We start from the raw sequence: 24,661 nt of genomic DNA on the forward strand, positions 1-24,661 counted from the left end.
TTCGAGCTCCATTGTAAAATTTAGACCTAATCATTAATCAAAGCAGTGAGAATCCATAACCATAAGATTCAATTAAAAATGAATCCTAATGATTCATTGGCCTTTCAAAATGCTTTCTATTCTAGATCAAGATAGTTAATTGATTTGCCTTCCTCTACTACTTTACAAAGACAAACAGAATGAGAATATGGAGTTTTGTTGCGCAAGGTCAAAATAGGGGGAAAAAAAAAAGGCAAGCTGTAACATAGAATAAGCCTCTCTTCCTTGCTTGTAAAAAGTCAAAAGTCAATAAACAAATTAATCGCTGACCTATGACTAAATGAATAAACCACTCATGCAGTCATACATCTTTAGTTTTGTGATAATAGTAGAGTGCAATTTATCAATTTTTGAATCTTATTTATATATATTTTATGTAATAACATTCTCCAGAAGCGTTAACAGGAAAAAATAAAACAAGAACGTACTCGTAATATAAACCTCACAGTCGCTTCAAAGAATTTATATCACCATGTTTATAAATTGCGGGATATAGAATCCTACAATCAATTTCATCTACACCATTGCGTTATGTGGCTTTCTATGGATCATTTCTTCCTTCCTTTTCTTCAAAAAAAATCTAATAGATCAAACCTGACACTGCACTCCCGCTACAAATCCAGTTTACATACATGGCCCTGCAAATTCAGAGAAAAAAAACTCTACTACGCCAAAATTGTAGCTATAAGATTATGGACAAGTACAGAACAATCTAGCCCTCGACTAATAATAAATCAAAAATGGCTGGCTTATTCATCTTCAGACTTTTTTGCACTCTGACCAACTTCGACAGGTATTGGACCATACAAGCAAACACGTAGACTGCCTTGAAGAAGTCGCTGGTGGAAATAGCTCTTACATAAATCCCAGAATTCATCCCTATTAGAAGATGCAGAAATCTATCAGATTGCATATAGACAAATGAGATCAATGAAAACAAAATGATTTGCCCAACTCATTACGGTGCTACAATTCTACTCCCTGACGAAAAGGTACTTATGGTATCCAAGAATCTATCCATCCCATTTCTACAATCGTGTCTATCTAGTGCTGCATGTTTTAAAGTTTACGTTATGCTACTCTGAAGGCTCCTCGAAACTGTAATTTCAGAGGGGTGATAAAGGCCAAAACCAACATATACGCTGACTCAACTTGAGAGATGGACAACAACCAAAGAAAACTTGAAAACAATTTTTAGCAAAAAAGGGCAATCTAACCTGACTTGTTGGAGGGTAAGCAATGAAAAGCCTTTAACATCAGTATGCATATCAAGAACGACTACTTCCAGTCGTGATAACCCTAAGGCCTCCATTTCACACAATTTCTTTATCCTGAAATGAAACAAAAAAAAGTCATATAAGACAAACTGGAAAAAAATGAGTAAGCATTACAAACTACAGTTACTTGCCTTAAGTGAACATCCCCACACATACCACATTTTTCATGTTTTATTTGTACTCTCCCATACAAGACACTAATATTGTACAAAAAACAAAACAGACCTGGACAGCCTTATAAACCCTTGAAGCCTAAAATTGCATAAGCACAAAGGAAACAAAACCGAAAACAACAAAAAAAAAATCCCACTTGGGAAACAAAACCGCTAATAACAGTCTCAGAAATGGTCTATGGTTGGCAATTCATCAAAGATCTCAGAGAATATCTACAGAAGTCATAATTTAGTGGTGATCAATAATTTTAAGGAGTTTAACATTGTTAAGAATAGAATAGTGTAAAAAGGTCCATCTTTATCAATCACAAAGCAAGGGCTTTAAGAGGATCATATTGTTTATTTATATAATTTTCTAGTCAAAAAAATACTTGTTCATAGCAGAAAGGAATACTCCACTACAGTGTGTTAAACAAAATCATAAAATCAATCTTATGGGCTTTCCCTCTCGTGCGATAATAGGAAATCTAACTCAGTGGCAATTTGGCAATCTTTCGTGAATTTCATGCAGACAATAAACTTTTTTGTTAGAAAATGAGGGCAGAACTGAAAGAGGCATCCTTTTTCTTATATACTCTGCTAATCAAACAGATAGTTGAGCAAATTTAGTTTAAAGAATCTCTAAATACTAAGCTATAAAGTTTAAACACCCAAAAACACTACAAAAGCATTAATTAAATGACCATCTATATATCATAAACAAGGTAATTACGTAATTATTAATTTATTATTTACTGAGTTGGGTTTTTATGTTTATTCAAAATCGTTGACAAAATTTACTTCTTCATGCTAACCAGGGTAAAATTAAGCAGGATGGATCTTTGACATGTAGCTCATTTCACTACATATCATCTTTCCATGTTCCACATATTAGTTCCATCAATTCCCCTCTACCCCAAGTTCATACACCTAAACAGATCATAGCAGGGTAGCAAAGCAATAAAAAATTTAATGCACACTCCAAATTTAAATGGCAATTTCCACAAATATTAAACTCCATGCATCTGGTAGTTGGTCATACACATTATCTTTATCTCACTGCCTGAAACTATGTGTTTCCCTGAGCATTAGACTGCAAACAGCTATGTGCTGCTAGCAATAAAAGGAATAAAAAATTCAATTGGGAAAAGAGCTCAATTGAGCACCGCATTTCATAGAAACAAATTAAATCCTGGTGCTGCAAACACTGCCAGAACTACGCAGCCAGTGCTACATATTTACAAAAGAAGGCTAGAGACACAAACAATAAACCCTCAACATCACTGGGATGATAAAGCATAAAGACCAGCAAGAGTTGAAAACAACAAGTCTGAATGCTCTCAAGCTAATGAATTGCTCATAATCTCATCTAGAAAACCAAAGGATGCTTTAAATGAAGAGCTTGAACTGAACAGTACACAAGCATGAAAATATACTTGAAGGCCTAACATGAGTGAACTCAGCACTTGCAGATTGTTCTGCATACCAAGCATCATTTCTATGGCTGCTATTTGGACATTGCATCTATATATTAATAGAGTTCCTCATTTACTACAATAGAAGTACTCCAAATGTCTCCAATCTAGTCTCTACCAATATAAAATCGAGAAAGGGAAAAAAGGAAACAGGAACAACAAACTAGAGTCATAAAAGTAGAGAACATCAAGAGTCGTGACTTAATTAGGCGTTAGGCCACATATACCCTTTTGCTAGAGCAGGAAAGTCTGACAATAAATCCACCAAGCAGTTATCTACTGGACCCACAAAAAAAGTTAAACTAATATCTACGACTGGCAAATCAAAGCACAAACATATTTTCTACACAAAGAATAGCAAACTTAATAATGTACATTGTTACCTGCTTGGTGTACCACTGGCGATATTTACACGATTCTTTAATTGAGTTACCTGCAATTATCAGAAACTGTCTTCCTGAGCAACTTTTAATAAACTAGCTCACTAAAGAGAAAGATTAATACAATTTAAAGGAAGACATTGGGGAATTGTCTGATATACAAAGCAAGCACAAAATTATGGGCATAAATACTGACTGAGGTAAAACATGCTCAAGACAATAGGACTCAAAATATTCAGCTCACATTAATATGATATTTTCTGAGTTTCTGATTACCAAAATGCATCATAATCTTATGACAAGGACAAAAAATGTCAGTGTGAATCTATCTGACTAACAATGTGATGCAAATGCAGAAGATCAGAAAACAGTTTAACCGCCTATTGTTGTCATGTTCAAAGTATTAGGATTTGGCTTAGTTTTACTTTGTTTCATGTTAATGATCAAGGAAGCATAGATTTTGCATTTTCTTTGCATATCCTATTACTATCTTTCAATAAGCTCTTTCGTTTACTTAGCTGATAAAAGGCTCCAGCCAGAGAATTTAGATGCTTTATTAAGTAAGATTGTCAGATTGTGAGCTGATTTCATTAGAATGGCCAAGAATAAGCTTGTTATTTTAAGCAATGTTTGTATGTGTAGGGTTTGTTACTTTGTTTAGGTGTTAATAACATTTTCTTATCCTTGAGGCTACAAGGTTGGTTTACGTACATTAGAATACATATGTCCTAGCTTTTAAAAAGGCATCATATTGCTATGCATTGCAAAACATGAAATTTGAAGAAATATAACCCTAAAAACCTTCATTTGTCCTATGCATAAAACATTTGTGCATTATTAGTATCAGAACCATCTTATCTTGAAATTTTAAATATGCTCATTTTGATCATTCATCTGGTCTGCATAGAATCTAAGATAATCTATGAAGTAGAAACACATCTTTTTTTTTTTTTTTTTTTGGGGGGGGGGGGGGGGGGAGATTTTCAAGGGAAAAAAGCTTCCAAGATCGAATCTTTCTTCCAAGAATTTCATTCAGAGAGCATATTATCGAAGAATTGCCTAGATCCATATCACACTAATGGTTTTTGGTCATATCATAGTATCATACAAGTTATATATATTGTTAATTACAATTCTAGTTCTAGGCAAGACATTGTTTGTATGCATAAAGGTGAAAAGTTGATGCAATAAACTTCTTAGCATCTAGGAACAGAACACCACATAAATCGCCTGCCAGAATGCAGCATTTAAAATAGGCTTCCTTGTTATGTTAATAAGTCAAATTTTTAACACCGTCACCCCCAATGCCTCTAAAGAAGCGCACACATTGATTGCACTAGGGGGAAAGGATGTACAGTCTTATGGATTAATATCCAATATGGACTAAAGAGGTTTCCAAATGTGCAGGCAGTGTAGATTGCACTTCACTCATGAAGACATTATAACTTAGACAAATATACAGAGTTGCCAAGCATCTTTTCATCCATCTAATAATGCTATTTTAATTGCATAGAAAGGTGAGGTACAAAATGTAACCTGCTCATCAATTTTCAAATGCTTCGAGAATAGCTTCACAGCTTGGCATTCTTTAGTCAATATTCGCAAGCCCCTGCAGATGGAGTGTGCAGAAAAAATATATTTTTAATGTCAAAACTATGCACAAGACAACCCATTAGCCTTTTTTAATCTTAATCTAGGTTGAAGCTGCAATTCATATTGATGAAGTCATATAGGGTTGCTGCAAAAGACTTGATGTTCCTAAAGTCAAAGTGATACAAAGGTCAAACTCAAACCTCAGCATTTCCAACGATTTTATGGCAGAAGCACTAATAACCAAGACAGCTGGGTTCCCAGGGTCAACTCTTCCCTCAACAAGCTGTGGTTCACAAAGCACTTCTTTCCACGATGATCCAAATACACCTTTAATATGCTCCCCCAAGTTCCCAGCATCTTGACTAATTCTCTCCAACGGCTTTGGAAAGTAAGTATCTGCTAAACATGGACCCAATATAGCAAGTTAATATGAAATATCATTTTCTTTGCAAACCAAGTGCATAACGTGGTAAACAAAATGAGTACACAAATCAGAAATTCTATTCATGCACACATACCCTATAGTTTCTAATTTTCTAAGCTTATCCTTGTAAAAAATCACTTTGAATATCCTTGAGACTAAACGCTTTTTGTGTATATACGAAAGGTGTTTTAATAATTGGGAGGACAAAATCAGCAAAAAGAAAAAGTAGCACTATTCAAAGAAGGGAGGGAAATTATTTTTTGTAAAAAAAAGTCGAATTACTTTGAATTCTACCAAAGTGCCAGATTTGTTTGTTGAAAATATCCGACTATAATGCATCAAGATTGTCTATATCCGCATATTTGTTTAACGGGAAGTCGAGAATAACACCAAATTATCCATATCCTTTTAAAGGTCAAATACTGATATTAATGAAATACATGTACAACATAGATTGGCTATCAAAGAAACTAAGTAGGAACATACACTAACAACCTTTTTTTTGTAAGTGGTAATAAATGACAATAATGGGGACGAATTAAAATGTAATTTTACAAGGAAAACATCATGTTATCATGTTATTTACCATGGCAATGCAACTTCATCTTCAAACATGTGTTTTTCTTGAATTTCTATACTCACATAATAACTCTCCAAGTAGTAAAAGATAGCAACGAAAATTTATAAAGAAACAGAGATAGTTAGGACTGAACTATCATTACTATGGCCATTAGCATAGGAGTTCCCTTACAACAACAGCAACAAAGCCTTAGTCCAAAAATGGTTTAGGACTTACCTTACACATTTATAAATATATATATATACTCCCATATCCACCCTTTTAAACGAAGCCTGTAAGTTTTCAACAAAAACCTAGCACCTACTACCCAGAGATGGATCATCGTCACCCGCCTAGGGTGAATAAAGGCATGATATACCGAGCTTTTTACTTATTTTCTTTTATGCATTTCACCTCCAACGTATGTGTCAAAGTCTTACTGTTTTACAATACTCCATATCAACTAACAGTTAAAAGCTGCAACTTCTTAGCCTAAACATTTTAACAACTTAGACTACTACCCATCACCACTCACAAAAGATGAAACCTATAATTTTGACGAAACCTGATTCTGATAAACAGCATATCTGCTGGCCTAGAAACATCCTAATTAATTATAATCACCTGAAACTAAATGTGATAAGTTTTTGCCTACAATACATACAACATTAACAAGAAATGAGCTCAGCTCAAAGATTTAAAGGCATAAAACACATATTTATATAAAATTATCCAGAAAATCATAGCAACTACGCTAATAACTATTAATGAAAAAACATAAAAATCCAAACTTTACTCAAATTTGTTGGTCCGAAAAATCAAATCAAACATAAAAATAAATAGCATATATAATTAGGCATGGATTTATACTCAATGAAAATTTAACAATTCAACCAAATAAATTAGGTAAATAATTGAAGGAAGAAGATGACCTTTAATGGATTCCAACTCAAGGGAAGAGAGTTTGGTGCCATTTGCAGATTCAAATTGATCAACAAAAAATTTGCGACGCTCAGATGGTGATAGAATTAGGGAAGTAATAATAGCTTTTTTGATGGGTTTATCAACATTAATTACCTTTTCAATTGTGGGTTTATCTTTCAATTGTTTTTTGTTTTTCTTGGGATTTTTGGTTTTGGGATTTTTGGTTTTGGGTTTTTTGGGAGCAAGAGATTGACGGTTATTGCCGAATTTTGAGGGTTTATTCTTGCCAAATTTGGAGGGTTTGTTCTTGCCTCTTACTGCTTTGCCAGTCGCCATTGTTGTTGGTTGCTGTGGTTTAAGGTTTGCAGTTGTGCGGCTTGTAAGTTGTAACTGAACACCAGGGTTTTGCGCCAAACTACCCTCAGTAAGTTTTTTATTTTTATTTTTTTCTTTTCTTCTAAAGTAAGGAGGAGGTGCCATATTATATCGAAACCTCTTATAGGCATATGCATATTACATTGTCAAGTTGCCTTTGGTGGTGATTATTACTTCTTGGTAACGAGTTTTTTTTTTTTTGATGCAAAGGAGGGTCAAGCCCATTTATTCAAGAAACAAATAAAAGTTACATCACAAAACGTGGCGAGGTCACACCTATATTATTCTCCCAAAGAAGACGTTTTATTTCGATCGGAGGATCATCGAAATAAACTATCTTCTCTTCAAGAAAGACACCCATATTAGCTAACTTGTCGGCAACTTTATTGCCCTCCCTAAAACAATGAACAATTCTAACATTACTACCTAAGGAATTAATAAGGTTGCCACAAGCATTTAGAATATGAAAGCATTCTCCTCCCCTTTGATTGGCGTTTTGTATAGCTTCAACACACGACTTGTTGTCCATTTGGATCATTATCTTGACAGGTCCCAATTGCAATGCCATCTTGATACCAATTTCGAGCGCAAGAAGTTCAGCCTTATAGGCATTGCAGATGCCCAAATTTGCTGTGTACCCCTTCACAAATCTGCCCTCAACATCACGCAGCACACCTCCACCACCAGCTAAACCCGGGGTTCCCTTAGTTGCCCATCAGTATTCAGAGCCAACCACAAAGTTGGTGGAGCAATCCACCTAATGAAGACTTCTTCCCTAGGCTTAGCAGGTCCATTAGTCGTGCCTAAAGAGAAAGTTCTCCATGCTTCTTCAATTTGTGAGCGAAGAAAGGTGCCTGATTCCACAGGAATTTCATTGTTTCTGCCAAATACAAAATTATTTCTCCATTTCCAAATCCACCACAATGTGATAGCAAAACAAGTAGGCCATTTTTCTGAAAAAATTAATCCATCGGCTTCCAGATTTTTGCTAATCCATAGCTTAAAGTCTCCAGTGTAGAAAGAAGGATAAAAAGCCGTACCTCCAACACTTTTCCATATGTCTCTAGCCACAGGACACTCACAAAACAGATGTGACAATGTTTCATCAGCATTGAGAGAACATCGATGGCAACGGGGATCATCAGCTAGATGCCTTTTCATTCGGTTTGCATTACAGAGAAGACGGTCATGAAGAACAAGCCAAATAAAGGTTCTAATTCTCTGCTGCACTGGGATTTTCCAAGCTAATTCCCACCTATGATCAGATGGGATTTGATCATCCTCCCTCATAATTTTCAGAGCATATTTGATTGAAAATTTAACTTTATTCGGCACTTTCCAATATCTTAGATCACCTATTTCAGGGTCTTCAATAAGAGAATGAGAAGCAATTTGTTTTAGGTACATTGGAGGTAGCAGGTGAGCAAAAAAATCCCAACGCCAACCCTCTCCAACACACCACATCTCTTCGACAGTAGCACCTTCAATGGAAGCAGGGATGGCAGCCACACTAGCATCACGAAGAGGTTCATCCGACGCCCAGCAATGATCCCAAAACAGAGTTTTCTTGCCATTACCAATTGCTACTCGTGACCCTTTCCTCAAAAGAGCAGCATTGTCAATGATACGTCTCCACACATTCGACATGTTGGAGGTGGGTTGAAACATGTCGATGTCACACCTCCTTTGCAATACTTGCGGCGAATTACTCTAGACCAAAGAGAGTTAGGCTCCGAGAGAACTCTCCATCCTAGTTTAGTGAGAAAAGCTGAATTGGCTTGTCTTGCCTTCGTAACGAGTTAACTACCCTTCGTAAGTGAATTACAGAGTATCAAAAAGTTTGTGCTCGCGTGAACTAGGGAAAAGTTTGTGTTCACGTGAACTAGGGAATACAATCCTAATCTTTTGAATTGTATTTTTTTGCTCATCTATATTGCCACCTACTTAGATCAGCTCAGAAACTCAAAAAGAACATGGTCGTACCTTACCTTGTTGTGTACTCTATCAACCGTTGACTTGTGTAATTAAGATGACATACGTCTCTATTTAGGATGTTAGTAGGGTTGGTTGCATCCCTCTCCTACTATGACAAGGATGGGTTTAGGCTAGTGGTGGGGCGATGGATGGGGATGAAAATCAAACCCAACATAAAAGGATAGGTAAGGGTGTCTATAATTCGGATTAAAATCGAAAATCAATCCAATTTATCATTTCGGATCGGATCTGAACTTTAAATCGGATCGGATTGAGATTTTTTGAAAATTCGGATTTTTGGATTGGATCGGATATACCCTAATTGGATCCAATGAAAACCGAATTGTAAAATTAAGCTTGTATAAATATGGATTTCTTTATGAAGTTTAGCTTAAATACTTACTACCACATAAAATAAAATTAGGGAGACTTTGTATTAATTAATTAATTAATGACTTGATGTTGAACTATGTATTTTAGTCATGATTTTTTTTTTTTTTTTTTTTTTTTGGACACAAATCATGATTTTGAAGGCTTGTAATTTTATTAAAGCTTTTATTTTATAATCATTTTAGGCGCTAAAATATAATGCATTATAATTCGGATTTTCGGATCAGATTCAAATAACCGAATTTTATGGATTGGGGAGAAATTCGGATCGGGTCGGATTGAAAAATTGAAAACCGAATTACATTTCGGATTGGATCGGATTTGGATTAAATCCAAACCGAAAACCGAACGGACACCCTTAAGGATAGGGGTGGAGAAGGTCATCTTACATTCTTACCCACTCTGCCATACTTTATACTCTTTTAAAAATAAAGAATTTAAATGATAAAAAAGTTAAAATTAAAAAATTATCCAAAATAATAATATTAAATTTAAGTAAATCAGAAGTATGTAAAATTTATTATTACTCTTTTTCTTTTGTTTATTTACTTTTAATAGTAAGTAAAATATTATCTATTACAATTTTCTGGAAGGAAATTGTTACATATAAATATAACTAAGCGGGTTGAAACAGAAATATGGCGGATGTAGGCATGGATTTTAAGGGTGATGCAGCAATAAAGATATAAAATTTGGTGAGCATGGATACCATAGTGGGTGGTGGAGCGATGATATAATTACATTTGTATCTAACAGAGCGAGGATGCCCACCACGGGGACGGATGTCCAAAATCTATCTGCCCCACCATACCCATGGCTTGTCCATCGACAACCCTATCTTTGTAAAATGTCTTTATTATGTGCTTGGCCTTGTTTGGTAAATGGCTTTTCATTGGCTTTTAGATTGGCTTTTGGCTTTTTTATTTGGTCAAACATCCAAAATTTGTGTTTGGTAAATGGCTTTTTTCAACCAGCTGAAAAGCTGGCTTTTAAGCCAAAATGAAAAAGCTACTTGGAGTAGCTTTTGGCTTTTGTCTTTTGGCTACCTAAGTTACTAATAACATTCAACAGCTAATTTTTCCAAACATGTTTTTAGACTAATAAAAAGTCAAACAGCCAACAAAAAAGCCAATACAAACAGCCAGTCAAACCAACCAATCAAACCAGCCGACAGCCAACAGCCAGCATCCAATTTCCAAACACGGCCAAGTATTCTCTTGAAAAACATCCATTTTTAAAGCGCAACACTTTTCTAAATCAATTACTTTTTTAGGGCCTGTTCTCATTGACTGAACTCAGCTGAACTGAACTGAACTGAGCTGAGCTGAATTGAACTGATGAACTGAACTGAATTTCAACGTAAGAGAACAGGGCCTTAGTATAGCAAGTCTAAATGTTTAATTTCTTTGCACTTTATTATTATTATTATTATTATTATTATTATTATTATTATTATTATTATTATTATTATTATTATTATTATTATTATTATTATTATTCCCTCCGTCCCTAAATTACATTCGCCCTTTCTATTTTTGGTAAGTTTTTTTTTAGTAGATCAACTCTCTTTTTCTGTTTTATATTTAATGCTTTCTCACTCATCCTTACCTAATCTCACTCATAATCCTTGTGCCAAATTACAATGAATATGATTGGTTAAAAATTTTCAATTAGGAGCATGTGATTGGTCCTTTTTTTTTCAAAGGATTGATGACATGTCATGAGTAATAACTACTCTATCTTTGTACTTCCCATTGCATTATCTAATTGTTGTTATTTGTCTTAGGGCCTGTTCACATTTACTTTATTTCAGTTCAGTTCAGTTCAGCTCCAATCAGTTCAGTTCAGTTCCAATCAGTTCAGTTCAGTTCAGCTCAGCTCTTAATTTCTCTCTCACATAAAATATTCATTTCAGCTCAATTCAGTTCAGTTCAGTTCCAATCAGTTCAGTTCAGTTCAGTTCAGTTCCAATCAGTTCAGTTCAGTTCAGCTCAATTCAGTAAATATGAACAGACCCTTATTCTCCCTCCTTAATTCCCGTGTAAATTTCCAAAGAGGATTGTAATTTAGTGACAGAGGGAGTATTATTATGTAAATTTATCTTTTCAATATATTTTTAATTTTTTTTTTTAATTTAACTTTCTTAATTCCCGCGTAATCAATCCAAATGGGTCGTTTTTTCGGGGACAGAAGGAGTAAGATTTCCATAATTTTTGTATGTCGGTGAAAAACAAGAGGATAAAAAAGGAAGTATTGGGTGGTGGTGGATCGAGAAAGTTCAGAAAATCAAGAGTTTCTTTTCTTCACTTATAAATAATCTCTAAACAGTCCTTTCACACACGACTTTAGTCATCATCTCTCTAATTGCAACTCCGGTAAATCAAAACCCTAATTTCCGAAACTCCGATAAATTTTCCCCTCTTTCTTCAATCAAACAAATTTCCCACGATAATGGTTCCCAAGAAATCTGGCATCAATGAAGTCGATGGCGCAAGCCCTGGGTAACTCTCTATCTATCTTTCTCTCTCCTCAATTTCCATGATTTTTACCCTAATTTCTCAAATTTTATTGAATTTATTTTTTTGGCAGCAAAATTTTCATCGGAGGATTAGCGAAGAACACAACTCTGGGTAAATCTCACTTAATTCCTGTGTTAATTTATCACGGTGCTTAAAAATTTGATGAATTTTTGCTTGATTAATTGATTTTTTAATTTTTTTTCTGGGTTGAACAGATACGTTTACGAAGTATTTCGCAAATTATGGGGAAGTAGTTGATAGTGTTATAATGAAAGATCGGATGACAGGTCAACCAAGGGGTTTTGGGTTTATAACATATGCTGATCCTGCTGTTGTTGATATCGTCATTAAAGAGGACCATATCATTAATGACAAACAGGTTTATTATAAATTATAAATTTACTTATTATTTTTCGTAAGAAAAAAATTGCTGTTAGTTTAATGAAGTTTCTTGCTTGTAGTGATTTGATGGTAATTTACGTTATCTCTAGTAATGCCGGGTTTCTGTGTTCGGGTTTTCGGGTAGTCGGTATCGAAATTCACTTATTTGTACTTGTCTTAGTATCGGATTGAATTCGGGTTCTAGTGTCTGATTGGTTTTTATTTGAGCTTGTATCTCTGTAAACTTTCTTTTGAAGTTGAAATTTGTAAAAGGGAAAAATGCTTGGGATTAAATTTTGCTGCTAGAGATGTTTTATCTTCTTGATGAATATCTTAGTTTCTTGCTTACAGTAATACGAAGTATGTTAATTTCGATTGTTGAGGAGGGATCTTTTTGAATGATTTTCTGTGTGATTTGAATTTTGGAACTGTTAGTAGTTTTGTGAATTGGGGTTAGATCTTGCACCCGAAATTCTTTTATATTAGCTTAACTTATAAAAACTTTGGATAGTTGTGATTCAACCTTGGGTATGCATTATATGATTGGGACCAACTTAAATTTCCCAAAATTATTTCAAGTTGAAAAGAACAAAGTTTTGAAATTTTTATTGCTCCTTCAGAAAGTTTGGAGATGTTTGTTCATCTATTGACTATTGTGCTTCCAATATTCATGTGTAGATTTTTTTTTTTTCCTTGAGAAATCGTACTTAGGTTTTTGCTGGCTCATAATTGTATTTAATCTCCTTGAAATTTTTAATCAATTTCACAGCACTGGCTAATAAGGACAATTTTTTATAAACTTGTAATTCCTGGTTATGAGTTTTCTACCCAAACTGAGGCTGTCTTTAGCTGCTTTTCTATAGGTTTTGACTGTTGAAAGCCTATGTAATAAGAAAGGCCGCATTTTACCTTTTTGGCTAACAAATTTTTTTCCTACATAGCTTAAGGTTATATATGTGTTTATGTGTCATTCACAGTAGAGATATCTTGTTGATGGAAAGGAGTAGGTGAATTGTAATGTCATAGTTAGCCGATTACTCTAGACGCCTTCCTGCCCTTCAGGTTCATTGTGAATGGTAATGTCATAGTTAGGCGATTACTCTAGATGCATTCCTGCCCTTCAGGTTCATACTTTTTAATAATGGTTTTGGGGCTGTGTGGGGTTGATTGGTTTTATGATACCTACTTGTATGATTCTTCAAGCACAGAATTTTCATAAGTATTCATTGAGTTGAAGAATTTGAATGCTATATATGGTGGTTGTCATGTGCTTCTTCGGATGCTTATCTTACCTGAATTAGTACTACTAGTAGCACATTCACATTCGGCTAACCAAATGAGGCCTTAATTCTTATACAAATACTGAGGTATTTGATGTAGCGTACTACTTCCTTTGTGTTATTTGTTTGCTAGGTTCTCTCTTGTCCTGCTCTTTAGTTATTGTTATTGTTATTGTTATTCACTTATTGTCATTGGGGGGCAATCATTGTTATTGTTTTGGGAGGAGGGGTGTTTGAGCTCTATTGTATGTTGAGTACGAAGTATATCACAACAATAATGAATTTCATTGCAATAGGGAGCTTTTTGCATTGCTATATTTTTCTAAGAATTCAGCAGCTCTTTAGTAGGTTGTTGAGTCATTTTGACCATCTTCATTGGAGACTGGCCAAAAGATTTTGGAGCAAGTTCTAATTATTAATTTATAATATTCTTGCCACATCTCTAACTGTTTCTATGTGTAAGAGTGGGGGAAGGAATAGATGTGGGATGTCATGGAAATCTGCTAGTTGTTCATTCTAATTTCTGACTCTGCCCATTAGAATTGTGTATGTTTTTGTTAATTGTATCAGGATGTCTAGCTGCAAGTTATTTTTATCTCTATATTCCAACTTAGTGTTTCTTTTGTTTGATAATTGCATTAGGTGGAAATTAAGAGGACAATACCTAAGGGTGCTGCTGCTCAAACAAATGGTTTTAAAACTAAAAAGATCTTTGTAGGGGGCATTCCAGCAACTGTGACCGAAGGTCTACTTTTGGATTTGTTATGTTTTGATTTTTTACAGATTATTTTCCCCGATACTTTTCTCAAATTTTGAGACACTGATGTCTGTATAGATGAATTGAAGGACTTCTTCTCGAAGTATGGTAATGTCGTGGAACATGAGATCATTCTCGATCATGCTACTAAACGATCTCGAGGATTTGGATTTGTGGTGTTTGACCATGAAAAAGTTGTTGATGATATCTTGGCTGATGGAAACATGATCGATATGAATGGCTCAAGGGTGAGTTTAGTTATCTGGCTGTTTTTTAGGGCTGTATATCCCAGGTCACCTGTGTTTAGATTAATTAAAATATGTTGTAATTTGCCTTATTCTTTTATAATGATCTTGTCTTTTGTAGTCCTTTCGTTTTCCTATTTGAAAACTTACATTTCTAAATTTTGGTTGTATCTTAGCATAATTGGAAATCATCACAGGTTTACTTTCTTTCCACCAAGGATCTCAGGTATTAAAGACTATAGGTTGACTTAATTCTTTGTTGTAGGTTGAGATCAAGAAGGCTGAACCAAAGAAAGCCTCAAATCCCGCTTCTGGTTCTGCATTTGGTAGTGACTCTAGGGCACGCAATCATGGAGGTAATTTCAGAGGATACCCTGATAATTATAGTGGATTTGGAGGTGGTTATAGTCCTGCATCCTATAGGGCATTCAGAGCCTTCCCTTCTAGGTTTGGTGATTATGGTGGATATGGAGGTGGTGATTATGGAGAAGGTTATGGTGGATTTGGTGGAGCTGCTAGTATGACTGGTTATCGTGGAGAACCGTCTTATGGTTATTCTGGCCGTTATGGCCCATATGGTGGGGCTCTAGGTGGAGGATATGGTAGTGGTTTAGGGATGTTTGGCAGAGGTGATAGCTATGGTGGTGGTTCTGGGTCTGGTTCAGGTCCTGGCTATGGTTCAGGTCCTGGCTATGGCTCGGGTACTGGTGGATATGGAGCGGGAGCGATGTACGGAAGTAGGGCAGGCTCTAGCGGCAGTAGTCGTTACCACCCCTATGCACGATAGACATCTGTTAAGAGCCTTACCCTAGAATTGCAGACTGTCACTTATTTCTCAGCATTTTTAAGGACTTTGGAGCGGATATATTCCAGCCATTTCTAGATCAAGATTGTGAGATTGCATTAGTTTCATCTGCATCTATGTTTTGGTGATAGTGTGGGCAGAATTAGCTATTGTCTACTTTTGGCTGATAGTTTTTTTAGCACCGTCTTGTATTCTTTAGTTGCGTAGCTAGTTAAGATTGTGAATGACTATTGACTTAGAGCACTTGCAGTTGCTTTTAATATTTAAGACATAGTTATATTTTTGCAATGTTTGAGGTTTATTTATTAAGTGGTTATGCAGGAAATATAGAAAAACCTTAGTGGTGCTCTTCTTGCTCACTTACTTTCAGGCTAGTAACTGGGCAGGGTAGGCTAATAGGTATTTGTTGCCTCTTCATGTATATGGTTCCTGTAAGCTGCAATGCTTGCTTGGACAATTTACATGGAGTTGCCGTGTCCTTTTCTTGCTCTTTAGATTGATCATCCCAATCTCAGAATCCTGACATCGTCTTTATGGATTATCTCAATTAATCATTAGAGACCTCTTTGCATGATTACAAAGAAATTCTGGCTTGCACATGACCGCATTGCCAGTGATATCAGTGTTGATAATATTGCTACAGATCACCTGGTTAATATTGTATGCAAGTTGCAAGCATGATATGCTTTGCAGAAGTATTCCTGGAATGATTTTACTGATGAGGTCTGATGAAAATTTTGAAAAATTATGCTTTTTGAAGCTTCTTTTTGTTTAGTATTATGCCTAATGAATTCGAGACTTATTGGATGAATTGACATACATTCAATTCCTCCTATGACTTGTTGAGATATTAGATATCTCCTTGGTTTCAGGACCCTTCAAGCTAGCCTAACACAGGTACGGAAGTACAGTCCCCTCTGAAGTACCATAAATATTATAGTATGTATATTTCGGCGTAATGAATTTTCAACAAGTATGCTGTCGTCCCCAAAGCAACCACAATGTCATATACTATAGACAATTTGTGTTAAAGGAATTGGAAACAAAAACAAAATTGAACTTTTAGAAATTTAAAGTGGTGATGAACATTATTTTACACTCCGTAGGATTTACTACGTTGTTTAAAGTTTAAAAAATATATAGTACTTGTGAAGTATTGTCTTTTTTTAAAAAAATTCACTTGAATGCATGGATGACTGGGGTAGTGGGGTTGATGGACTTGATGTATGAGATATTTGGTAGGTTACTATGTATGGATAAACATCCTTATAATCATACGTGAAAGTCCCAAGTGTTGCAAAACATTATGTGTAAGGAAGTAACATTGTTATCTCTTGTAGTCTTGTGTCGTTTGTGCTCTTTATGTATTTATTTTTCCTTGTGTTGGAGTCACCACTCCCTTGAGATAGTTGCGGTTGCCAGAGCTAGGTTTCGTTCGTCCAATGTCAAGGTGGTCACGTTGTTGAAGTAGCTCACCATCGTTGAGTCTTCACTGCTCTGTATCTATAAATAACTACTACCTCCGTTACATATTATTTGCAACGATTTGACATAAAGTAGAGAGAAAATGTCTAATCGTTGCAAATAATATGTAACGGAGGTAGTAAATAAGATTGTATTTATATCTTTCATTTCTTGTAAACTTTGTATTCCAATTATGATTTTTAAATCGCAATGATAATTGAGGTTATGGTTTTTTTTTTTTTTTTTTTTTTTTTTTTTTTTTTTTTTTTGGGAAAACACAATTAAGGTTATGTTTACCTTGCCTGGTTTTAGTAAATGTTCAAATTAGACTTTATTGTTTTATTTGTTTTTTTTATTGTTGTAAATATCCTCATTTAGATATTGAAACATTTGGAAAATATATATTAATATAAATTTAATAAGATCTCATTTGGTGTACTTATTTTTTATTTTCTTATGAATTAATGTACATATACTTTGTATAAGATTAAAGTTTAACTAAATTAAATAATAGGTTCAGTTTAGAAATAATACGAAGTAATCCTAAGCTGTAGTAAGTAGATCGAGAGGTCGTAAATTATGATGAGAACTCCATATCATTTATCATTTAATCTCGTTTATCAAACAATACATAGTATTGGAATTGAAATTTTGACCTCGGTTCAAGTTCTCCATTGCCATTTGTATTTTTGAGGCTCGTTTGGTTCATTCAAATCTGGGCACAACTATGGACATTCTTTTCGTACGAGAAATGTTTCAACTATTGCCGATTCCAACTTTGGGTTCTTTTTTAAAAAGTCTTTAACTTATTATTATTGGACTGGTTAATTTCCTCGTGTTGAAATTTTTGTGATTCGCTAAAAACATAAATAAATAATCTTTCCTCTTCCACTCTCTCCACCACTACAACCAGCAAACCCAAGCTGTCGATGTACCAAAGTTCCATATCACTTAATGAAAACTAGACATGTAGCACATAGCCGATAAGAACATGTTAAGGATCATTTCGAGGAGGATCTTTTTAAAGTTGCGACCTTTTAAAGATGACCGGGCATAGTTAGGAACCGTTGGAGTTAAGAACCCATAGTCCCATAGCTCATTCAAACTTAAAAAAGAAACACCAAATTAAAATACAAAAAACACTGTATGGAGTTCAATTTCAACTGTTCAGAAAATCAAAGTAACCAAAAACCTATTATTTCAAAGCAGTTGCTATTTGCATTAATGATGGTTTCCGATGACTCCATGAGTTCGTCAAATAAAAAACTATCACAACTACCTACAATAATTTAAAGGCAGTAAAAGAAGGGAACTATGGAATAATTGAAGGTCAAAGAGTTTTGTAACACAAAGTCATTATCTCAACCAAGCATTAGATTCACCATGTTATTCAGCCTTCCATAAGGATACTGGTGGAGTTTCCGAGTTCTTCCAGGTGCTAGCAAGATATGCATACCGATCACCCTTAACAGTGTTCTCAGAGACGAGGGATTCTAGCTTGGCCATTTCCTCTGAAGTTAGCTTCACAGACAAAGCGCCAATGTTCTGGTTGAGGTTCTCAATCTTGGTGGTTCCAGGAATGGGACACACATCTTCTCCCTGGTGATGAACCCATGCAAGTGCGAGCTGTGCAGGGGTACATCCTTTTTTTGCTGCAATTTCTGAAACTTGTTCAAATATGTGTTTGTTGTGTTCCATATTTTCTGGGCGGAATCTCGGAAAGGACTGGAAGGATAGAGATACGAGTATCAATATGGAGAAAAGTGTCAGCATTGCTCTATACAGATCTTGTCAAATGCAATGCAATAGGAAGGTATATAACATGTACACATCGAAGTTGTATCTTCCATGCATCAAACACTTGTATATTATTTGTTTTACCTCGAGTAACCATCTCCAAAACTATGTTTCTCCGTATATGATATGGAAATGGACAATCATAAGGCATTTCAACTTAGGTTGAGTTAAAAATCACTTCTGCATAGATTTCTATATACTACGGAAAAGTAAAAACATTAGCAAACTAGTTTTCGTGTTTTAAATGGATTGCTGCCTGATGGATGAGGGAAACATTTGAAGTAAGGATATATAAGGATGTAAGTTGTACCTGTCGCCTGTCTTCCTTAGTAAAGCTCTCCACAATTTTAGGTCCATAAGAGAGAAAGCCCCTGCCAAGAGGACTGTATGCCACAATTCCAATCCCAAGTTCCCTAATGAAGCATCCAAAATAACAAAATCAGAGCAGCAATTCTTAAGATTTTTACATATAATTTATGGAGCATCAAAGAAGTTTTACCTGCAGGTAGGGACTATTTCGGCCTCCACATCTCTGGTCCACAAGGACCATTCCAGCTGAACTGCTGTTAATGGGTGGGCAGCGTGCGCTCTTCTGATAGTTGAAGCTGATGCTTCAGACAGACCGATGTACTTGATTTTTCCCTCTTCAACCAGTTTCTTAAGTTCTCCCATCTGTAATAGCATGTAAAGAAAATAAATTTTATCACAAGTAAGAAACTGAATACATTTCAGTTGAAAAATTAGACCTCAGAACGCTCTTGTGCCCAAGATCATATAGAGGACTCAAGTAACTCAACAGCATTGCAAAACTTGGCCGGATTGAGTTGGAGAATAAAAATCCAAAAATCTCAGAAGCATACTTCATATAATTTTACTGTTACTAACAGATTTGTAATAACTAGTTTAACATTGAAAATTAACCAAACAAAGACATCATAATCAATGTACATGTTGTCTGTCAGCAATATGCCAATAGACTTCAGGAAGCAACTACAAATTTGCACCTCTCGAGTCCCGCCCCAACAGGCCAACAATGTTATGCCTTTCTCTATTATTTGTGCATATGTCTATTATACATCCGGTCATGAACCAATCGTAAATATAAAAAAGTAATGGACAAGTACGAACCGTGACTTCAATGGGAACTTTAGTATCAATGCGATGTTGATAATAGAGGTCGATGCAATCAATTCCCAGACGCTTCAAGCTTCCCTCACATGCTGCCCTTACATATGCAGGATCACCCCTAATCTCCATTTTCGGCCCAACGTTGTTAATCCCGAATTTTGTAGCCAATTCTACTTTCTCCCTCCATCCTTCCTTCAATGCCTGTTTAATTCACAATACCAAATTATACGGATCATGTTTGTGTCAAAAACCTCTAAAGTGTTAAAAACAAGCCTAGAAAATGGAGGGTATTACCTTGCCGAGGAGGATCTCATTAGTATGAGGTCCATACATGTCAGAGGTATCAAACAGGGTGATGCCGGAGCAAACAGCGTGGCTTATAAGATTGATCATATCTTCTTCGGGTTTAGGAGCACCATAAGAAAAAGACATTCCCATACATCCAAGACCTTGACTAGACACTTCTAACCCCTGAGAACCAAGCTTCATCCTCGGAACAACCGCGGCCATTTTTATCAGTTTCAAGCTTCAATCTCTCTGTTATACTTTGTTCTTCCTATGTTTGAGTAAGTGACTCCATAAAAAAGGCTATCATATTTTTAAAGATATGATAAAAAATGATAGCGTAAGTAATGAAGTCATGGAGATCGAGATTGGTCCCCCATATAATTAAAAGAGTCAGTAATATTGTTTGTATGTTCAATTTCAATACAACTACTCCCATCGATTATTGTGCAATTAATCATCAATACTAGATACTAAAGTAATCACCAGAAATATTCTAGAATTACACGTGTCACGTTTACATTAAAAAATTTCCCGCCAAAAGCTAATTTATTTATTTTTTATATTATTTTCCTTAGAAAATAAAAAGATAATTGTTGAAAAAAAAATAAACAACCTTTTTCAAAAAAAAAAAAAAAAAAAAAAAAAGCCTAAATAATAGAGCAATACAACAAATTTACTAAATAAAATATTAAAAATACACACAATCTATAAACAAATACAAACTTATAATAATATATAAATATAATTTTTTCCCCGTGAATATTCGAGCGTTGCTCGGGCAATGAACTAGTAAATGATTAAAATAAGAAAATTTGGTTATAAATGCTACTTTCACCGTAACACAAATCCTTGCAATAATTTGAGTTTTACATAACTATGACCATTATTGGTTTATAGCATTAAAAAAACGGAGTACGATGTACAAGTAAAAGTTATAAAAAGTTGATAATTAAAAAAATATAAATAAGTTATAAAATATTGATAATTAAAAAATATAAATTGATATAGATTCAAAGATTTTACCCTTCAATGTACATTCTAACATACAGTGTGTTTTAATATATTTGTAGAAAAATATTGGTCAAAAGTGAAAGTGTGACTAGTTAAAAATGTCAAAATAGAGCAATTTTATGTGAAACAAAGTTAAAAACTTAATACTCCATATTAAACAAGATTAATTATTTTCTCAACTTTCTGAATCTGTTTTCATATCACTGATTTTGTACTTTCTAAATCTATACCTCCAATGGCCTGGCTAATGTCCAAACATAACTTCATCTTTGATCTTCCAAAATTCCGAAGTACATGAGTGAAAGGCCTTGCCTTTAAAAGTTGTTGGATAATACAAGGCATTTCACATACTTCAGTGATGAATCATTTACTTTGCTTTCCCTCTTCCTAATGTGATTCTTTTGTTCTTTGTTCACTAAAATGTTTCACAGAACAAAATGTCAGACTGCACACTGAAAATCCTTATGTCAATAGCACTTTTCGACCAACAGAAGGCTATTCGGATTTCACCCATTAGTTTGATCCCTCGATAGTTGGCAGTCTTCGACTCTTGGCACAATGTTGGGCCTTGCCTTTGTTCATACAAAGAGAGTTTGGTGCTTTTTTTCCTCTCAAATGGCATATATTATTTCCACAAATCTCGTTGAATAATGTTGTATACCATTTGATTCCTCTCTCCCAAATGTTTTTGTCACCTCATGAACAATCACCTCTGAGATCTAAATGTCAAGGAGAGTTCTGAACTTTACTCGTCTTTTAACGCTCCCCATTCTATCATAGCCAATACCAATTTTACTATGCAACAATTTCATTGCCAAATCTGCATTTCCTGCTTTTCTCAGGGAATTGATCAATATAGTACGAACTCTCCCAGGTATCTCTCGACCCCTATCAACAATCCCATCAGCCAATTTACAAGCCTGCTCAATGCGCCCTGCTTTACACAGTGCGTTAATCATATCTTCACAGGCATTTTCAGGTATGACACCCATAGGTGCTAGGTCATCCAAAATTCTGCAAGCCCTGGTAACCTTACCAGAAAGACAAAGCCCGATTGCAAGAACTCTGAAAGAAGCTGCAGTAGGTGCAACTCCCTTATCAATCATCGTATTCCACAACTTTAACGCTTCTTCATTCTTGTGTTTTTTAAACAATCCATCTATGAGTATGGTGTACGTATATACTGTTTGGTCACAACCCTCATCATCCATCTGATCAAAGAGTGTCAAAGCTTCATCAATTTTGCCACATTTTGCAAGAGCATCGATCATTGCATTATAGCAATAAGAATCACGGGTGCAACCCTTCACAGCCATCTCTTCAAAAAGCCTTTCCGCTTCCTTAACTTTCCCTCCCTTGCCTAATCCATCAATAAGAGAGCAATATATGGTAGCATTTACACCAACCCCATTATCTGTGCATACCCTGAAGTATTCCATGGCCTCTTCCAGTCTACCATTCCTGCACAACCCATTGATAATGGCGCCATAAGTAACCTCATCAGGAGAAAGACCCTCTTTCTTCATTTTCTCCATAAGACTGATAGCATCCTCCACATTTCCACCCTTGACATACGAATCAATTAACGCAGTATATATTGCAATGTTAGCCTTACATCCCCTCTGAACCATGTCCCCGAAAACTACATTTCCTTCGGCATACTTCCCACCCTTACAAAGCCCACAAATCACCAAACTATAAGCATGGGGTGGGATTTCCAATCCCTTCTCCACCATCTCATGGTAAAGAGACAAACAAGCATCAAAATCGCTCTCTCCATAACAAAGCTGTATCAAAGTCATGTAAGTAATCTTATCAGGCTCTACATTCCCAACCTCCATCTCTTTCAACATCCCCATCGCCTTCCCGGTCTTCCCAGCCTTACTATACCCTTTAATCAAAGTATTATAAGTTACAATATCAGGCCGAGTTTTCCCATTTCGCATCACCTCGAAAACCTGCTCAGCCGACTCAATAAACATAGAGTTCACAAGCCCATTCATAAGGAAATTATAAGTATACAAGCTAGGTTCAATCCCATTATCCTTCATTCGCCGCCATACCCACAACAATTCCTCAACCATTCCCAAATTCCCAAAACTCTTAATCAAAGAATTAAAACAATTCACATTCATAACAAAATCCAACCTCTTAAACCTACTAAACACAATCTTAATCCTATCAACATCATTTGAAACACCCAAAACATCAATCATAGTAACATAACATTCAAGCTTATGATTATAATTCTTTTGCTTACCAGCCCAACAAAAGAAGCGAAAAGCAGTATCTGGGTTCGTTTTCACCTGAGTTGAACCCAACACAAAAGCAACAAAATTAGGGGTTAATCTAATCAAAAACTTATTACAATAATCACTCAAATTAGACTCCATTAATGATGAACCATCAAGGAGTTCGAGGATTCGAGATACCCAAATGGAGGGTTGGAGATTTTGGTGGGGTTGTAAAACGACGTCGGAGATGTCGGTGAAGGGCTCAATCCATTCAGGTGGAGGGAGTGAAGAAGTAGTGAAGAATACCCATTTGAGTTGAGGGTTTGGTCGAGGGATTTGGAGGTGGGGTTGGGAGTTGGAGGCTGGAGGAGAGAGAAAATAATGGCGTGGAATGCCATTGATGAAGATGGATGCTCTTAAGAAGGTTGAAAATGGTGTGAGAAGAACAAGGGGTTTTCTCATTTTGAAGGGTTTTAGAGGTGATTGTCTTCTCTACTTCTATATACAAAAGCCATACATTTTCCCAACTTTGTTCTTCAAGATCAAACTTGTCACTTCTTGTACAACTAATTCATTTTTTTCGAAAAAAAAAAAATGATATGCGAATTGTTTGATTCATCATAATGAATAAATTCGAACACAAATCAAACTTTATCATTATACTCTGTATATATTATTAAAATATAATTAGGTATATTCACGGTAAAAAAACGTGGATTAATAAACGTTTAAAAAGGGGAAAGAACAAAAGAAACGCAAGGGAGTAACCAGAATATAACTAATTTTTAACTTTACCTTAAAAATTCGTGTGTACATGTGTAGAAGTACGCTAAGATGATCTTGAGAAATGTGTGCAATGGTTTTCAACTTTTTTTCGTAACAGGTTGTAAGTGTCTCATTTCTTTAGCCACATGAGAGTGATTTTATAAGTAACTTACTAGTTGACCTCCAATTTACTACTTTTTGGTATCAATTTCATACCTATCTCCCACTAAGCTGCTAACTAGAGTATTTGAAAAGCGAGAAATGTTATTATAATACGTGTTTTGTGATGAACACCTTAAATATATAGGAATAGGATCTACCACCTAGAATTTTTACTTTCAATAGGTGGCATGAAGTCTTGCATTTACGTTTTTCTCTATTAGATCTCCCAATCCGTGATACATACCTTTTCCTCTCATTCATTT

At 35.2% G+C, this 24,661-nt stretch overlaps 4 protein-coding genes across 4 annotated transcripts; 1 reads left to right on the plus strand and 3 right to left on the minus strand.

Annotated features, from left to right (window-relative positions):
* Positions 1-467: 467 nt before the first annotated feature.
* LOC145620381 (uncharacterized) lies at positions 468-7,273 on the minus strand. Its single transcript, XM_081675052.1, has 6 exons — positions 6,832-7,273; positions 5,117-5,312; positions 4,860-4,932; positions 3,327-3,376; positions 1,257-1,370; positions 468-918 (listed from the first exon to the last, which is right to left on the minus strand). Exons 1-6 carry the CDS (start codon positions 7,157-7,159, stop codon positions 789-791), a joined length of 891 nt encoding a protein of 296 aa, XP_081531178.1. The 5' UTR covers positions 7,160-7,273; the 3' UTR covers positions 468-788.
* A 4,578-nt stretch (positions 7,274-11,851) lies between these two features.
* LOC145619478 (heterogeneous nuclear ribonucleoprotein 1-like) lies at positions 11,852-15,837 on the plus strand. The gene is made up of 6 exons (XM_081674175.1): positions 11,852-12,063; positions 12,152-12,192; positions 12,297-12,460; positions 14,385-14,487; positions 14,578-14,747; positions 15,010-15,837. Exons 1-6 carry the CDS (start codon positions 12,014-12,016, stop codon positions 15,529-15,531), a joined length of 1,050 nt encoding a protein of 349 aa, XP_081530301.1. The 5' UTR covers positions 11,852-12,013; the 3' UTR covers positions 15,532-15,837.
* Positions 15,838-18,233: 2,396 nt separating this feature from the next.
* Positions 18,234-20,525, minus strand: LOC145619430 (putative aldo-keto reductase 2). The gene is made up of 5 exons (XM_081674115.1): positions 20,233-20,525; positions 19,939-20,139; positions 19,310-19,482; positions 19,121-19,223; positions 18,234-18,738 (listed from the first exon to the last, which is right to left on the minus strand). The coding sequence occupies exons 1-5, from the start codon at positions 20,446-20,448 to the stop codon at positions 18,400-18,402; spliced, it is 1,032 nt and encodes a 343-aa protein (XP_081530241.1). The 5' UTR covers positions 20,449-20,525; the 3' UTR covers positions 18,234-18,399.
* A 114-nt stretch (positions 20,526-20,639) lies between these two features.
* On the minus strand, positions 20,640-24,043 carry LOC145619429 (uncharacterized). The gene has a single exon (XM_081674113.1). The coding sequence runs from the start codon at positions 23,931-23,933 to the stop codon at positions 21,957-21,959; it is 1,977 nt and encodes a 658-aa protein (XP_081530239.1). The 5' UTR covers positions 23,934-24,043; the 3' UTR covers positions 20,640-21,956.
* Positions 24,044-24,661: the final 618 nt, after the last annotated feature.

The sequence above is a fragment of the Chenopodium album genome, chromosome 27 (assembly GCF_948465745.1).
Source record: "Chenopodium album chromosome 27, dcCheAlbu1.1, whole genome shotgun sequence".
NCBI classification, from domain to species: domain Eukaryota; kingdom Viridiplantae; phylum Streptophyta; class Magnoliopsida; order Caryophyllales; family Amaranthaceae; genus Chenopodium; species Chenopodium album.

Coding starts and splice junctions, on each gene's coding strand:
- LOC145619429 (XM_081674113.1), bottom strand. CDS start 23,933: ATGAGAAAACCCCTTGTTCTTCTCACACCATTTTCAACCTTCTTAAGA.
- LOC145619430 (XM_081674115.1), bottom strand. CDS start 20,448: ATGGCCGCGGTTGTTCCGAGGATGAAGCTTGGTTCTCAGGGGTTAGAA. Junction 19,483..19,938: donor AAGTTCCCATTGAAGTCACG/GTTCGTACTTGT, acceptor ATGCTATTACAG/ATGGGAGAACTTAAGAAACT. Junction 18,739..19,120: donor CTAAGGAAGACAGGCGACAG/GTACAACTTACA, acceptor CTATCCTTCCAG/TCCTTTCCGAGATTCCGCCC.
- LOC145620381 (XM_081675052.1), bottom strand. CDS start 7,159: ATGGCGACTGGCAAAGCAGTAAGAGGCAAGAACAAACCCTCCAAATTT. Junction 5,313..6,831: donor TGAGTTGGAATCCATTAAAG/GTCATCTTCTTC, acceptor CATGTTTAGCAG/ATACTTACTTTCCAAAGCCG. Junction 3,377..4,859: donor ATTTGAAAATTGATGAGCAG/GTTACATTTTGT, acceptor TGATAATTGCAG/GTAACTCAATTAAAGAATCG.
- LOC145619478 (XM_081674175.1), top strand. CDS start 12,014: ATGGTTCCCAAGAAATCTGGCATCAATGAAGTCGATGGCGCAAGCCCT. Junction 14,488..14,577: donor TCCAGCAACTGTGACCGAAG/GTCTACTTTTGG, acceptor ATGTCTGTATAG/ATGAATTGAAGGACTTCTTC. Junction 14,748..15,009: donor TCGATATGAATGGCTCAAGG/GTGAGTTTAGTT, acceptor TCTTTGTTGTAG/GTTGAGATCAAGAAGGCTGA.